Source organism: Cheilinus undulatus, linkage group 23, assembly GCF_018320785.1.
Source record: "Cheilinus undulatus linkage group 23, ASM1832078v1, whole genome shotgun sequence".
NCBI lineage: Eukaryota > Metazoa > Chordata > Actinopteri > Labriformes > Labridae > Cheilinus > Cheilinus undulatus.
In genome coordinates this window covers 15,879,421-15,894,379 of record NC_054887.1, presented here as the reverse complement: position 1 = coordinate 15,894,379, position 14,959 = coordinate 15,879,421, and the positions used below count along the sequence as shown (strand labels likewise).

General features: G+C 39.1%; 1 protein-coding gene across 1 annotated transcript in view; it reads right to left on the bottom strand.

Annotated features, from left to right (window-relative positions):
- LOC121505830 (synapsin-3-like) overlaps positions 1-14,959 on the bottom strand; it is a 158,227-nt gene that overhangs the window by 109,973 nt on the left and 33,295 nt on the right. The window contains exon 3 of the mRNA XM_041781382.1: positions 12,085-12,142. Within this exon, the coding sequence (XP_041637316.1) occupies positions 12,085-12,142 (58 nt within the window). The remainder of the gene's footprint in view (positions 1-12,084; positions 12,143-14,959) is intronic.

The window sequence follows — 14,959 nt, the reverse complement described above, 5'->3', positions numbered from 1 at the left end:
AACCTGCTGAAAGCTCTGCTTTAGAGGCCCCATCAGCCTGGACAAACAAACCCATCTCATCTATATCAGCCCTTACAGATGTCAACATGCATAGGGATGGGAGCAAATCCTCCAGCTGACCCTCTACTCAACCCAGCTCAAGCCAATTTGCATAGCAAGTTAAGTCAATCGCTATCTACACATTCTCATGCTGTGATCATCCTCTGAGACTTTAAGCCTGCTTTACCGAGCTTTACATGAGCTTTCATCTACATAAAACGGAAATATTATCAACAATATTCTCTCCGAGATAAAGTTCCCTTTCATCCGGAGCTGCGGCCCGTGTAAACTCTGTATGGGGGAGTGAGTTGGTTGAGAAAAGAATGCACCAACATAACGAAACTGGGGGTTTTCTGCCAAGAGAAAAAACACCCATCTCTTTTATTTTTTGTGTTGCACTCTCAGAGGAAGAGCAGGGGGTGAGTAAATGCCGTAATCTTATTTAGGGGACAACAAGGCGCCACTCACTCACTATGTGCCTCAAGGACATGCACTTGGCTCCCTTTCTCTTCTTCTGATGCCCTCCTCTGAGAGAAACAGACTCAGAAATGCTCACATACTTCATCATTTTATCTCCTTCAAAAATCCCAAACACAGGGGCCTACGTTGACTCTTGCAGCCAGATAAATCCAGAGAGTGGGCAACGCATTGGCAGGGAACAGAAGATTCCACACCGTTTCTGATTGGCCGGTTCAGCGCAAGAGGAGCGCAGACCACGACTGTCATTGGGTGGTAATAGATGAAGTGACTGGTGTGGGGCACAGGCCCAGAAGCCAGGACAGGAGGTCTTTTCACAGCACCATGGTTACCATCAGGGTAACACATTCAGACACTTGTCTTGGAGCTGCTCTCGCCCTGGGAAAGGAAAACAGGAACTGATACAAGGGACAACTGCCTCCAGAGCTGATTCTTCTCATCTGTTGACCTGCATTCAGGCAGAATTATGAACTGCTTTGAGGCAACCTATTAAAAGGGACAGAATTATTAGAGCCAGTATGTTTTTGATTTACTAGATCTCATGCCTAACAGAGTAAAGAAGCTTGAGGGAACAGATCAAGCTCAGCCACAACAACAGCTGATGTACTAGTAAGGCTGGGCAACATCTATTGTTTTCAAGATGTATTTATTTACTACCAAAGTAGAACCACCACCTGGCAGTTGTACTATATAGTAGCATCTGCAAGATTTAAAATTGCCTGACAGTAAAAAGACAGAGGTGGGCCGGTATTCCTGGCTACCATTACACCATGAAGACAAAAGAACACTTAAGCAACTTAGAGAAAAGTTACTGATCTAGTACTGATTGGTCATCTGTCAAGAGATTATGTTTGGGGGGCATCAAGCATAGCACATCACCTCAAACACACCATCCCCACACAGCGTTGGCAGCATCATGCTTTGGGGGTGCTTTTTGGCAGTCAGCCCTGGAGGGCTAATAAAGGTAGCGGGTAGAATGAATGTATCAAAATATTATTCAGTCTGCAAGAGAATTATGGCTTGAGAGAAGATAGTTTCCAGAAAAACAATGACCTGAAGCATGCAGGGAAAGCTACACGGAAATGGTTTAAAGAAAATAAGATGAGTTGTCATATTTTGCTCAAGTAGTCAAAATATTTTGTCAACATTAAAAGATGTTTGTGTACAAGAAAGCAGACACCAGTGTCAATCCAGCTCTTCCTAGTTCATCTAGTAAAACATTAACTATATTCTATTTTAAAAATATGATAAAATTGTTAAAACAATTAGTGATTTGAAAGCATCACAGGATGATTTGAAACGAGGTCATCTAAGCCTTGTTTTTTGTTCTCATAGTATCAAAGAGGACATTAATTTAAAAAAAAAAAGGAAAGAAAGAAAATTAAATCAAGTTACTGTTTCCTGGTCATCTTTTCTAAGGACAGGAGTCCCACAGAGGTCTGTTCTTGGTCCTCTTCTTTTCACTTTTTACACAAGTAACTTTCCACAGTCCTGTCTTGAAACTGACTTTCAGTCGTATGCAGACGATACAATCCTTTAAGTGTCTGATAGGACAGTTTGTCAGTTTCAGCACAGCTTTCATATAATCTACAGATCAAAGCAGCATGGTTTAAGAAGTCCTAGCTTATACTTTACATGAAGACAACAGTATCTTTTTGGTTTTCTTCTAGGGTTTGGTTTTCATCGGAAGCCAGGAAAGTATCTTGGCGTTGCATTCCATTCCAACCCAAAATTTGAGAAGCATGTGAAAATGGCAAGTGAGAAGCTAATTAGAGACTGTACCGATCTACAATTACAGTTTTATGGACTCTTTTTCATCTTAAAGTGTTTGTCAATCTCCTGATCAAAAGCAACACCTAAAACAAAAACGCCTTGGATGATAGCTTATTTTTTATGTATCTTAGAGGCTCCTTTAGGGACGGCATGGCAAATTAGCTTAGCGCTACAATGTATGGCAAAAGTTTGCTTGCTTCATAACATTCCCTATGTGAATAAAGATGATGTGAATTATACTAAAATAATCTGCAGACAATCCTCATTTGTCCCTGCAGGTTTGTCCTGACTACCCGTCCATGTGAACGTGTGGACAGCACAGTAAACACCACTTGACAGCAGCTCATCTGGAATCTTGGTGGATATATTTAGATTTGGACGAACCCGTGTCCCTGAGGTTCAGGTGGTTAAGGTGCCTTTCATGTGGTCATGAGTCAAACTGTAAACAGGGTCTTTTGTCTTCGCCAAAAATAACTGGGAAAGTTTGGTGAGGATGAACTTTGCACACAATGTGAAATCATTCTCTGATATCTTTCTGCAGAGAAAAAAGACGACAAAGCCTAGTGCTGCAAAGAAAACCTGAATGCTCAGTTTGATATTGTAGCTAATAATGAAGAAGAATTGCATTATTATGGTACCTTTTTGTAATCCATAAAAACACTAAGACCATCAGCAACAAAACTGAGGAAATGAATGAATACATGAAAGGCACATACAAGCTGAGGTTGTGAGTACTGCCGGCAGAGAAAAGGTATACATCTACACCTGGAAATGTTCTGATATATTCATGTACGTGATGGCTCACAATTAACCAAAAACGTACTGAATAACTGATAAAGTATTATAGTAATTCCTTGATGTTTCACAAGCAGCCAGTAAACTCAGAAGAAAATAATAAAATAGATTTTCCCAGGAGTCTTTATGCAGATCTACTCCATAACACCTTACTGGACTTTCTTTCTAACTCTGCACAAATTACATTCCTTGTGACACTGACCTTGTCCCAAGTAGAACAAACAGGAATGGCTAATAATAAAATGGTCTTTCCAAGATTAAACCTCTTATTGTGTGGTTTCCTCCCTTACAAAAATAGAATGTTTTTCTCTGAAAGAAAATTGTCTCTTTTTACTGGTGCAGTTCTTCAGTGTCACTGCGAAAATCCTTTACAGACCAAAAAGACACAACTCTAATTATAATGTTGCAAAAAAAGCTGTTTTATTTCTCAAAGTTTTAAATTCACTTTAAGATTAAGGATGTGCAAACAAATGTTAAGAAAGAGCTTGTTTAAAATAGAGTTATTAAGTAAAGCCTTTCCATTCAGTGCATAAATGATAAGGAAGAATAAACCATGGAAATCTGACTTTTAGCTACAGGGCAGACTAGGGGTGGGCAATGGGTGGCAATTTTAATGCTCCTGCATGGCTTAAAAGTGTCCCAAAGGGTAAAAAATATCCCAAATAAAGACTGCAATAGAAAATTTAATGTATCATTCCATTTTTTTTATAAATAGTATTAGTAGCTTCAGTTGTCACCATACATAGCAAATACTCATTATGTTTCAATATTTTTAACCCTTAAATACCAGTTTTTGTAATTGGAAATTGATTTTTATTTAAAACAAAACAAAAAAAAAACACAAAAATCACATTTATTTCCATCTCATACATGCAAAATGATTTTTTTTTTTTTTGATGGGATTATCAGAGCCTGGGAGTGTCAAAGATTGGCAGAAACTTTGATTTCTAACTAGTTTTATTTTTTATGTAGTGTCAGATTGTATTAAAAGTGTGACACCTTTGTCCCAAGGGTAAAAATACCCCACAATAAAGACTGACATAGAAATATTATACATTAATGAATCATTTCAATTTTATTTATGAATGCCATTACACCACATTATTTATAATTAGATTTTAGTGTCATAAACAATCTATTTTTAGTTTTTCAGTTAAACTCATGGATGTATTGTGTCTCAGGGCTCTTTGGATCACTGAAATCAATCTCAGACACCTGTGATAATTAGTTAGGTGAGCCCCATTAAAGGAAAACTACTTAAGAAGGACGTTCCACATTATTAAGCAGGCCACAGGTTTCAGCAATATGGGAAAGAAAAAGGATCTCTGTTGCTAAAAAATATCAAATAGTGCAATTCCTTGGACAAGGTATGAAAACATTAGATATTTAATAAAAAAATTAAGCGTGAGCATAGTACTGTGAAGAAATTTGTGGCTGATTCAGAGCACAGATTGGTGCAGATAAAGTCAATGAGGAAGGTTTCTGCCAGACAAATTCATCAGATTAAGAGAGCATCTGCTGAAATGTCATTACAAAGCAGCAAACAGGTATTTGAAGCTGCTGGTGGCTCTGGAGTCCCACCAACCTCAAGGTGTAGGATCCTCCAGAGGCTTGCAGTCGTGCATAAACCTACTATTCGGCCACCCCTAACCAATGCTCACAAGCAGAAATGGTTGCAGTGGGCCAAGAAATACATGAAGACTCATTTTCAAACAGTCTTGTTTACTGATGAGTGCCGGGCAACCCTAGATGGTCCAGATGGAGGAGCAGTAGATGGTTGGTGGGTGGCCACCAGGCTGCAACAACAGCAAGGAGGTGGCAGGGTCATGTTCAGGGCCAAAATCATGGGGAGAGAGCTGGTAAGCCCCTTTAGGGTCCCTGAAGGTGTGAAAATGACCTCAGTAAAGTATATAGAGTTTCAGGCTGACCACTTTCTTTCATGGTACAAAAAAAAGAACTGTGCTTTTGGGCTGTTTTCTGTGGATAACTTTGGTTGTGTTGATGCACAGGCATACATTTTGCTAGGGGTGTGTATATTTGGGTGAATTTTGTTATTTCAGGATAAAAAATTCTAGTCTTTAACACACCTGTGTCCTTAAGAGCATTTTTTATCCCATTGAATCCCATTCTAAAATTTTTTGAATACAATGTCATTGGAGTTTGATTTCTTTTTCTCATTCCTTGGTGAAATACCTTTAAATTTTTTATTTTTTATTGTTTTTATATCATGCACTGCAGAACAATTCAATAAAAATATCTAAAACAAAAATATTTCAGGAGTGTTCTAGGGATGTCATAGTGTGGTGTGCATGTGTGTTAGCAAAATGTATGCCGTATGCATCAACACAACCACAGTTATGTACAAGAAACACTCCAAAAGGGTTAAAAATGCCCCTGACACAGGAGGGTTAAGATACAGTGCCTATAAAAGGTATTCAACCCCCTTTTACTGAATTTATTATTTCCTCATAGGAGAAAATATCAAGATATCCTGAAAGTGTATGACATTTAGCTAAAAAAAACGAAGATATGGCTTTTGGTCCAGATTGTCCACCCCTAGGGTTGACTGGGTTTTGTCCTTTATGTGATTCTTGATAAGCTCTGCTGAATCCCATACTGATGCAATTGAGAATTCTGAAATACAGTGGACCATTCAAGTGCACCACAGAGAAGTATTTGGTCCTAATCACTACCACCTTGTACAGCAGTGGGATAATCTATTGAGGCACTAAATGTTGTAATCCAAGACAGATGCTACATGCCACAGGGCAATAGGATCAACAACAACCAAACCCGATCACCAGCCTTGAGAGAGCTCCTGCCAAGACGTCCTGTGTAGTGTGCAAATACCTGCCAAAGTACTGGTACAGATAATATAAAGCAAACTGCTTGAGAGCTGCCATCACTGCAGCAGAAAGTAGAATGCACTGAGCTGAGGTCATGTCTCTGCAGAGCAGATGTTGCCCTGGGCGACAAAAACCCCACATGGTCAAGTAAGGCTGAAGAACTGCCTCTTGTTCTTTCTCAAACAAGAGACCTCTTCAAATGTGATCGCCTAATTTGTCCAATTGTGTAAATTGCAGTATTTATGACTCTGCAGAGCTTGTGGGAAGCAGGCAGGCAGTGTTTGGCAGAGATTTGTTGGCCTGAGATAATGCTGATCGCCGTTAGCAAGCTTGCATTTTGATTTTTTTCCCAAAAGACAGTAAAAATGTAAAAAGTACCACATCAACCATGCATACTCTGACCAACCTCAGATGATCTTTCATTAGCAGAGACACCATCATACACTAAGCTAAGGTTAGGGATTAGTCTGCTAAACGACTGGTGCTAGGTGGGCCAAATTTACTAGCCAGTTAAAGTCATTATTAGTAGTTTTTGCAGTGGATAGAGAAGTAAATTGAGGGGAAAAAAAAGGGTTCTGTACTGCTCTGGCTTCCTGATAGCCATCATCTAGGCCGGTACCAGGCCCATTCCCCATCTCTCCAGGTCTCCTCCCTGCTGCCCCATCCATGATGAACATGGTCGCCCCTGGCGTCTAGACCAGCCCACCAGTTGCTGAGAACCCAGTATGAGCTGGATCAGGCCCTAGAAAGAGCGCCAGGTGCCCGTATTAGTGCAGCTACTGGTCCCGTATCAGGAAGCTGACCCTCACCCGCTCTGCTGAGCTTGTCAGCATTAGACACAGTCTTGCCAACGATAAACAAAGATGCGCCAATGAGAAGCTGCCACAAAGAATTCCAGTCGATGCCTCTAGCCATCAGCCAAAGTCTCAGGCCTCACAAGAGTATAGTAAGACTGGAACCAAGACTGCTGGATTACGCTGCTAAGGTAGGTGAACTGCTCCACAATGTCCTCCATACTCTCACCATTGACAGACACGGATGGCAGCATCCAAGGCATTCACAAATGCCTGGTTCGCTTAAATTCGTAGGTGTTCATGTGCAATGTGGTTTCAGGACATGGGGTGCAAACCCCGCACCCCAACTCTCTGGAGGCAATAAATGCTGACCCCCTTTCAGCTGGGTTAGCAACTGCCACAATGTCCTGCTGCATAACCCAAACGGCTTGAGCTTAAGGTCACAAACTGATGGTTGGACATGCTCCTCCAGGATTTTCTGGTAGACAGTAGAATCCATGGTTCCATCCATCAGAGAAAGTTGTCCAGGTCCTGAAGCAGCAAAGCAGCCCCAGGCCATCACACTACCACCACCATGTTTGACTGTTGGTATGATGTTAGCTCATCAAGATGTTTTTTGGCAAATGTGAGACGGCCATTTTTGCCCAATCCCTTTCTTATTGTTGAATCATGAACACTGACCTTAACTGGTCAGTGAGGCCTGCAGGACTTTACAAGTTCTGGGTTCTTTTGTGACTTCCTGGTTGAGTAGTTGATGTAGTCAACCACTGCTGGGAAGGTTCACTGCTGTTCCAAGTTTTTTCCATTTGTGGACAATAGCTCTCACAATGGTTTGCTGGAGTCCCAAAGCCTTAGAAATTACTTTGCAACAATTTCCAGACTGAACAGCATTTAAGACCTCCTTTTGCATCCCCTATCATAATACTTGTCTGTTCTGTCACCAGATTTATAAGACTGTGAAGGAAGAAGAGAAACATACCATGTTAAAAGCCTTGTCTTGTTGTTCCTGTTTTCACTGGTAGTGATGTTATTTCTGGATCTCGTGATCTACAAACTTTTGATTTACAAGCACTGACCTGATGTAACTGCACATTACTCCCCCTTTAGAAACCACAAGAGATGAACTGACACGGAGTGAGAGTAAAAGAGGCTTATTTACAACTCCAAGTTTTACTCATCCAAGAGAACATTCTGTAATTGGCTCTGAAATGATCTGTCAGTGGGGCTTCTCTTTACAACTCTCACTGTTTTTGTTTGGAATATGAAGTTACACTGTTAAACTTATCTAACAGGATTTCTTGAACTGTTTTGGCACTTAAAGCATCAAAAACTATTAAACATGTTTTATCCTTTTGCAGAAATCAACAGCTTCCAGTCTGTTTTTATTATCAGAGCTCAGAGCCCCCACCAGTGCTCCCATGAGGATCTGTTTAGAGGATAAAAGGAGTTACCCGGTGGACACTGGACCTCAGGCGCCTGCCAAATGTAACTTCAAAGTGGGTCATGTAAATGAGACAGAAAGATCCACAACAATGGGCAGTGGCTTGGGAAGGCAAAGGGCAGCTTTAATGACTGATATTACATGGAGGAATCAAAGCCACTCTGGCTGTTTTCTCTTCCTATTTCTGTTTCATACAGGCTGGCATCAGGCCTCCACACTGCAGAATCACATGTTGAGTGAGTCTGTGCTGTAGTCTAAAGATGGCACCTTATATGGCAGCAGTAAGACGGAGGAGAGTTGTGTTCGTTTGAGGATTGAGAGCGCTGGTTCAAAGGGCTTCAACAGAACGAGTATGATTGATGACAGCGAGCATATGTTGGATGAGGGCCATTCAAGAGCAGATTTTATTTTTTGGGCTTTTTGATCAAAACTCAACTTTTTTTTCCCACACAGTCAGCTTGACAGAAGACTATGTGAACCAAAATAGAGATACTTTATTCATTCCTTACAAGAAATGCATCTTCTTCCCACAATTTTAAATCTGTTAAGTCTCTCATTTTCATGCAAATTATTTAGACAACAAGTCATTGCAATTTATGACTAAAACCTTCCTCAATCAAAGGTCAAGATTACAGGGCTCATGTGCATCCCATGCCTGTAAATGTATTATCTCAAGAGTGCTTTAACTTCCTGAGACCCGTGCTTTTGTTTAGAATGTATTTTTAGGCTCGCCCACTTATTTGGGATCACAGGGACCTGATAGGTTTAAAACCTAACCTATGTCTTTGAAAAATAAGAATTTCCACCACATATCTTACTGCAAAACTATAAATGTATATCCTTTAAAATCATTAACTTTCCAAAACACATAAAAGTCCCCCTAAATACTTTAAAACCTCCAAGAAATTACAAACAAGTCAGTGAAAATTCTTTACACACCTTTTTTAAAGAGTCCATTAAAGCATTCCCTAAATGTTTCAGTGAAACTCTTTGAAAAGGCCTAAATATTCCAAAGATTCCATAAAAATTGATGTAAAAAAGTTTCCCAAAATTAATAAGAAAATTCTAACCAACATTTTGAAACAAATTCCCAAATAAATTAAAAATCAATTTCTCCCATATCCAAGGAAATTTATGAAAAAAAAAAAAATCCAAAAAAAAAAAATCCTTAAACATCCAAACAAATTCCTTAAAATGTCCTTAAAAATTCAAATCCCACTTAAAGTACCTTAAAATTTTCCCAGACGTCCCCAAAATGTCAAATCAAACACTCCAAGAAATACAAACATATTCCAAAAATTCAAAAAAATATTCTGGAAAAATTTTCAAGCAATTTTCCCAAATATTTATAGCAAACTCCACACAAACTTTCTAATCAAATTCCCTAAACAAATTCAAATAAATATCTCCCAAATCCATGGAAAATAATCACCTCCACACCCCCAAGCATCTTTTTCCCTTTGAAAATTTCCACGAATTGTATAAAAATCTTCCAAGGGAATTTACCCCAACTTCTTAATTTTAATTTCCCACAAGAAAAAATACAAATAGATTTCCAAAATGTATTTGTAATGTTCCCCAAATTTCCAAAATCCCTATGAAAGTACCAAAAAATTTCAAAGCAACCCCTTCAAAACTTCTAACCAAACACTAAGAATTCCTGAAAATTTAAATTCAAATTCCCTCAACATTCCAACTACTTAAACTTCTATAGATAACCAGGACAGTTATCTCAAAAATGATAATAGCTGAATTTTTAACGGTTTAATGTGCCCTTCCTGTTCTTTTCCTAAAACATGACTTTTAGAGCCGCTGAGAAGTCTACGGGTTCTTCTGGATGTCATTTATATAGCTGTAAAAATTGAATGCATCAATACTATTTGTCAGATGTTGTGTATTCTGTTAAAACTGTTGATTCAATGTTGAAATCTGTGCTTGATAAAGATGTACAAAGCAAAAAAGGAAGTTGTATTAAAGAGAAAGGGGAAAAGTCCTGTGCTGCTTTTATTGTCATCTCCTGAAAGGGTTCATCTCAGCATGTGGCCAACTTTTCACACAGAGATCGGGTTCCCATCGTTCTGAAGCTCACAGCGAGGTGCACAAACAGCCTGTGAAGAGCCTGGCTGCTAAAGGTAATTAGCGACTGACTTGTTATAGTCAAAGCAGAGGGTTTCTGGGAAATGGTGTAAGGTCCAAGGGGATCTAAGTAGGTCAGCTGGAGCTGGAGCTGAGCTTTGGTGGGCTCATGTGGTCTCCCTCACCATCAGCTTTAGGAGCCTCGTTAACTTTGCCACTTTTATTGGGGTTCAATATCTGCGACACCACAAGATTACAAAAGAATCAATGCAAGTTTATATGTTTTATGGAAAATGTTAAACTGATATTCCAGTCCCTCCCTGTCCCAGTCAGAAGATGTGACCACAACAGTGGAGAGCTGAACAAACAAGCAGTAAAATCACCGGTCCAGCTCTTTAGTCCCTTTTTTCTTCGCTCATAAAAAAACACCACTCCATTTCAAAGAGCGCTCCAGTCTCAACAATGGCTTACAGATGTAAAACTGAAGACTTGTTTGAGGTTTATTAAACATTAAAAACAAACCATAAATACTAGACGTCTAGACTTATTCACTGTTACTCTCATTGCAATTCATGCCGATCAAAACAATGCTTCTTTTTGTCTACTGAAGAGTTAAAAAGGTAAACTGACACAAGCCCGTCAGAGCGCTATGTGGCTAAAGCTATTAAGTGATTAGAAAAGCCTAGTTTAGCTTAATCATATTAATGGAGGGGAATTTCAGTCTTAAACCTTCTGTTTTTGTAGGTACATAACAAATGAGAGTTTAACGTGTTAAATTGTTAGCTTTAAAGGAGCTAAAAGGCAGATATTTATCTTCAGGTATGTGCAGCGAACTTTTAACCTTAAAGTCCTTATGCTAAGCTAACCTAATCACCTTCTGGCTTTATGCCCCATTCAAATAAGTTAAAAGGCATTTATCTAAACTATTACATAAGGTCAAGTTTTCACCAGGACAGTAGTAAAGAATATTATAATTTACTTCATTATATATAATAGAGTAAATTATAATTAGATAGATAGCTTGATAGGCAGACGCTACCACCAGAAGGCTAGCTTTAGTGCTAGCTTAGCCAACAGGAAGTCGAGCTCATGTTTGCCATTAGGTTGATCCAAAGTTCAGTTGAGACAGCGATTTCAGTGTGGAGGCCACCTATTGTAATCAGACGCCTGAGGCTTTGTCCAATTCTTTCTACAGTCTATGGTTTGTGATCTAAATGAGAGCGGCACTGCTACATGTCTGAAGCGTTTACCACTGTGATACAGAAAGAAATGTGCAGGAGTGCATGTACAAAATGACTCACTAATGACCAGTGATTATGGGTTTATGCAACAGCGTTCACACTTTTCAGGGTTAGCAAATTGGTTGCTTTTTCTATTTCAGTCACCCAGATAAAGTTAATAATTTAGCTAAGAAATTTAACAAGAAACTGTTCTTTGTTATGTTTTTACTTTTTAATTTGGCTCATATATATCTATAGATACATATGCATATATATATATATAAATATATATGTGTATTTCTAAGTTACGATAACTGCGATCACAATGCTAGTTCTGTTAGCCTGATAATGGCAATGTCCAACATGTGTTAGCATCTAGCTAATACACAAAGATGTCATTTCCAGTCTATCTGTGATAAACTGAAACCTATTTCAGTTTCCTATAACCTAACCTTTGCTAGCTTTCATAATAGAGACTAAACACACAGTATGAAGGTACCGGTTGTTCTCAGTAAGGTTTATTGATCGAGCATTTTAGTTTGTTGACTGCATTAACTAAACCCTAAAGTTGTAGCTAATAAACACACAATTATGTCATTTGAGTAACTGATGCAACTCCATACCTGCTCAACCCGGATCTCATACTCTCCGTTCAGCTTCTTGCCTCGAAAATACTTGGCCCTGTAGAGAATCAGAAGAGAAAATGTCAAGAAACTGCATGAAAAGCGTCAGTATATTCAATTATAGCCTTTAGTTTGGACATATCAGGTGGATGATAACAATCAAACTGTAAGGATTTTAAACACATCAGTGACTGATTTGTGCAACTTAAATTCATTTTCCTCCCCGCCACCAACAGTACTGGCTCCTTACAGTCGAAAGATCCTTAAAATATCTTTTGTTTATTTGATCGAAGTGGAGCTGAAATTTCAACAGACCTTCCAAAATACCTTGCAAGTGAACAAAACAATGACTCATATTTTCCGTAATTACAGAATCTCAGCTTGCTGTGCTTCAAGTACACACAATCTCTTGGCAAAGAGTAAAAGTGAAGTACACTGCTTTTAATAACTCACTCAGAGGAGAGAAGTTCCTGTGTGGGATTTATTTTTGATTTCTAAATTGTGGTCAAGGTGGAAATGAATCCTGGCAGATAGATTTGACTTTTATCAAAGAAACAGTTCATATATCAAAGGATTCCTGAGCCCTCGTGCACTCGCTTTTTTCTTTTGGAGCCAGTAATCATCTTCAAGGACTTATTCCACAACAACTGGAGCTGCAGTATTAAGAATGTAACACAACAATACTGAAAAAATATGAAGTGAGGTAGACATTTTACAGTGAAACACACAACTTATTTCCTGCTTTATTGGTGCTTTACTAACATGTTTTCCAATATCGAAGATACAACTTCCAGTTTCATAGGCCAGGAATTTTATGCAATTGCTTCTTCTTCTTGAATCTTTAAAAAGTGAACTGAAACTACAATAAATACGTTCATACCACCATAAAACAACTTCCTATTCTAAAAGTAATTAAAAAAATGGATCTTTAAATGTCTTCTTTCAGCTTAAAAACTCACAGACAGTTCAGAGGAAAAATTACGGTAACCAACATCTTGGGGTTTCAGACATTTTCACTTTTTTTTATAATTCTCTTGAGGTATTCATATTTACTTTCTGAACAAAAACAACAGTTGAGCGTTTTGGAGCTGTTGGATTGTGTATTTGATGAGTTTGATGAGGGAAAGCCAGAATACCGTCTGCTTACATTGAGTTGGCACAGCAGGTCCGAACTCAGCAGCGCCGATCTAAAAATACTTAAACACAACTTAAATGTGTGTTTAGCCGAATGAGGGAATAGATGCCTGAGAACATCCTTCTTTTCACAACACTGGTGAAGCAGTGCTGCACTCACATAAAAAATCCAAAAGTCAACTTCATGAAATGCATCAAGAGTGAATCACAATTTATTGTGATGATGCTTCACAATCAAAATAATAAAAAGAAATAGGGATGCATGATATTGGATTTTTTTCGAAATCTAAACACTTTTTTTAGCTGATACTAGTGCCAATATATGCATACAGTTTTTAAGGGTATGCAGACTTGTTCATTATGGTTAAAGCATATTAATAATGAAGATTTTGTAAGAACTCATCCCACTTTGTTTGAACTACGTCCTCCTATCTTCACTTCATCACCCTGTGGTGAAGCCTCATCATTTTCCCCACCCTTGAACAAAGCTGCTCTGAAAAAGGCTTGTTGCATCATTAGTTCAAAGCATGCTCAGTTCAGAATGCACCTGTGTGCTGAATAAAGGCTATCAAACATTGGCTGAAGGAAACTTCATAATGGAGTCGATTAAGGATCTGGACTTTTGAGATGTTTTGCTGAATCAGATTGTTCCCTCATGGCCCATGTGCAAACTTGTTTATGGGAAAGTGTTGTCTGATACTGGGAAAGGCTCACATTTAACGACCACTAGCTCTGATTTGGCTAATGTGTCAATCTGAAAATAATTTAACATGCAGAGCCCATTCAGTTAGGGGATTTAAAAGTCATAAATGCTCATTTTTGGCCCTGTTTTGTTATTTAAAGGCATGTTATGTCCTAGCACTTTCAAGTGTCTGAGTTGAACTCTCACCCGTTGCAGGCGTGGGATGGTTAACAATCTGTCGAGGGCTTCAGGCTGGAGCTGTATCTGAGGATCTAGGCTACATGCTAGAGGCCTTCAGTTACTAGGACAGGCTGTTTGGGATTTAGAGTGCCTCTCGACCTCCTCGCACCAAAACATATTTTCCTTTTGCAGCATTTTTAGAGCCTCTCATCAAACAAAGCCTCTTTACTCCTCTTCTTGTCCTCTCCATGTCCGCCTCTTTACTTTTCATCTCCCGGCATGTGTCCCTGTAGGTCCATTCATTAAGGTTCATTATGGCCGCTGAGGGGGATCTCGATCTTAACGTGTCCCAGCTGTTGGTGTTTAAAGTTTTGGGTCCCTTTGCTGTCTCATTCTCTGTAATTCTGGAAGCCGTGAATCTTCGGTGTGACTGACCTACATTTTAGACAGGCGATGCCCTCTGTCACCCGGGACCACCACCAACACAGAGCGTGAGCCCAGACCTGTGGGCTCAGTGTGCAAAAATGACTGGTATGCGTTTCAGAGTATTGCAAAACATGTCGTCACTCTGTGTGATCGATTTAATTTACAGGCCCTCTAGTTTGAACAACTGCTTCATAATGTAAACAGCTCTGTAAAGAGGTCTGGGCTTTCCCTCTCCCAGTTGTGCACACACCCACTATTAAAACACTATGTTCTAAATTCCTTTTCTTTTTTACCATGAGAATATGTGCCTATTTTGTCCCCTCTAATAGAAAGCGTATGAGTCATGTATGTGGACAAACCCAACTAACCCTCCTGTGTGTGTTTATGCAGTTATCTCTGCTTCTATATGTATCCACTGTACTAAACTTGATGTTGAGCCAATACTTCTATGTT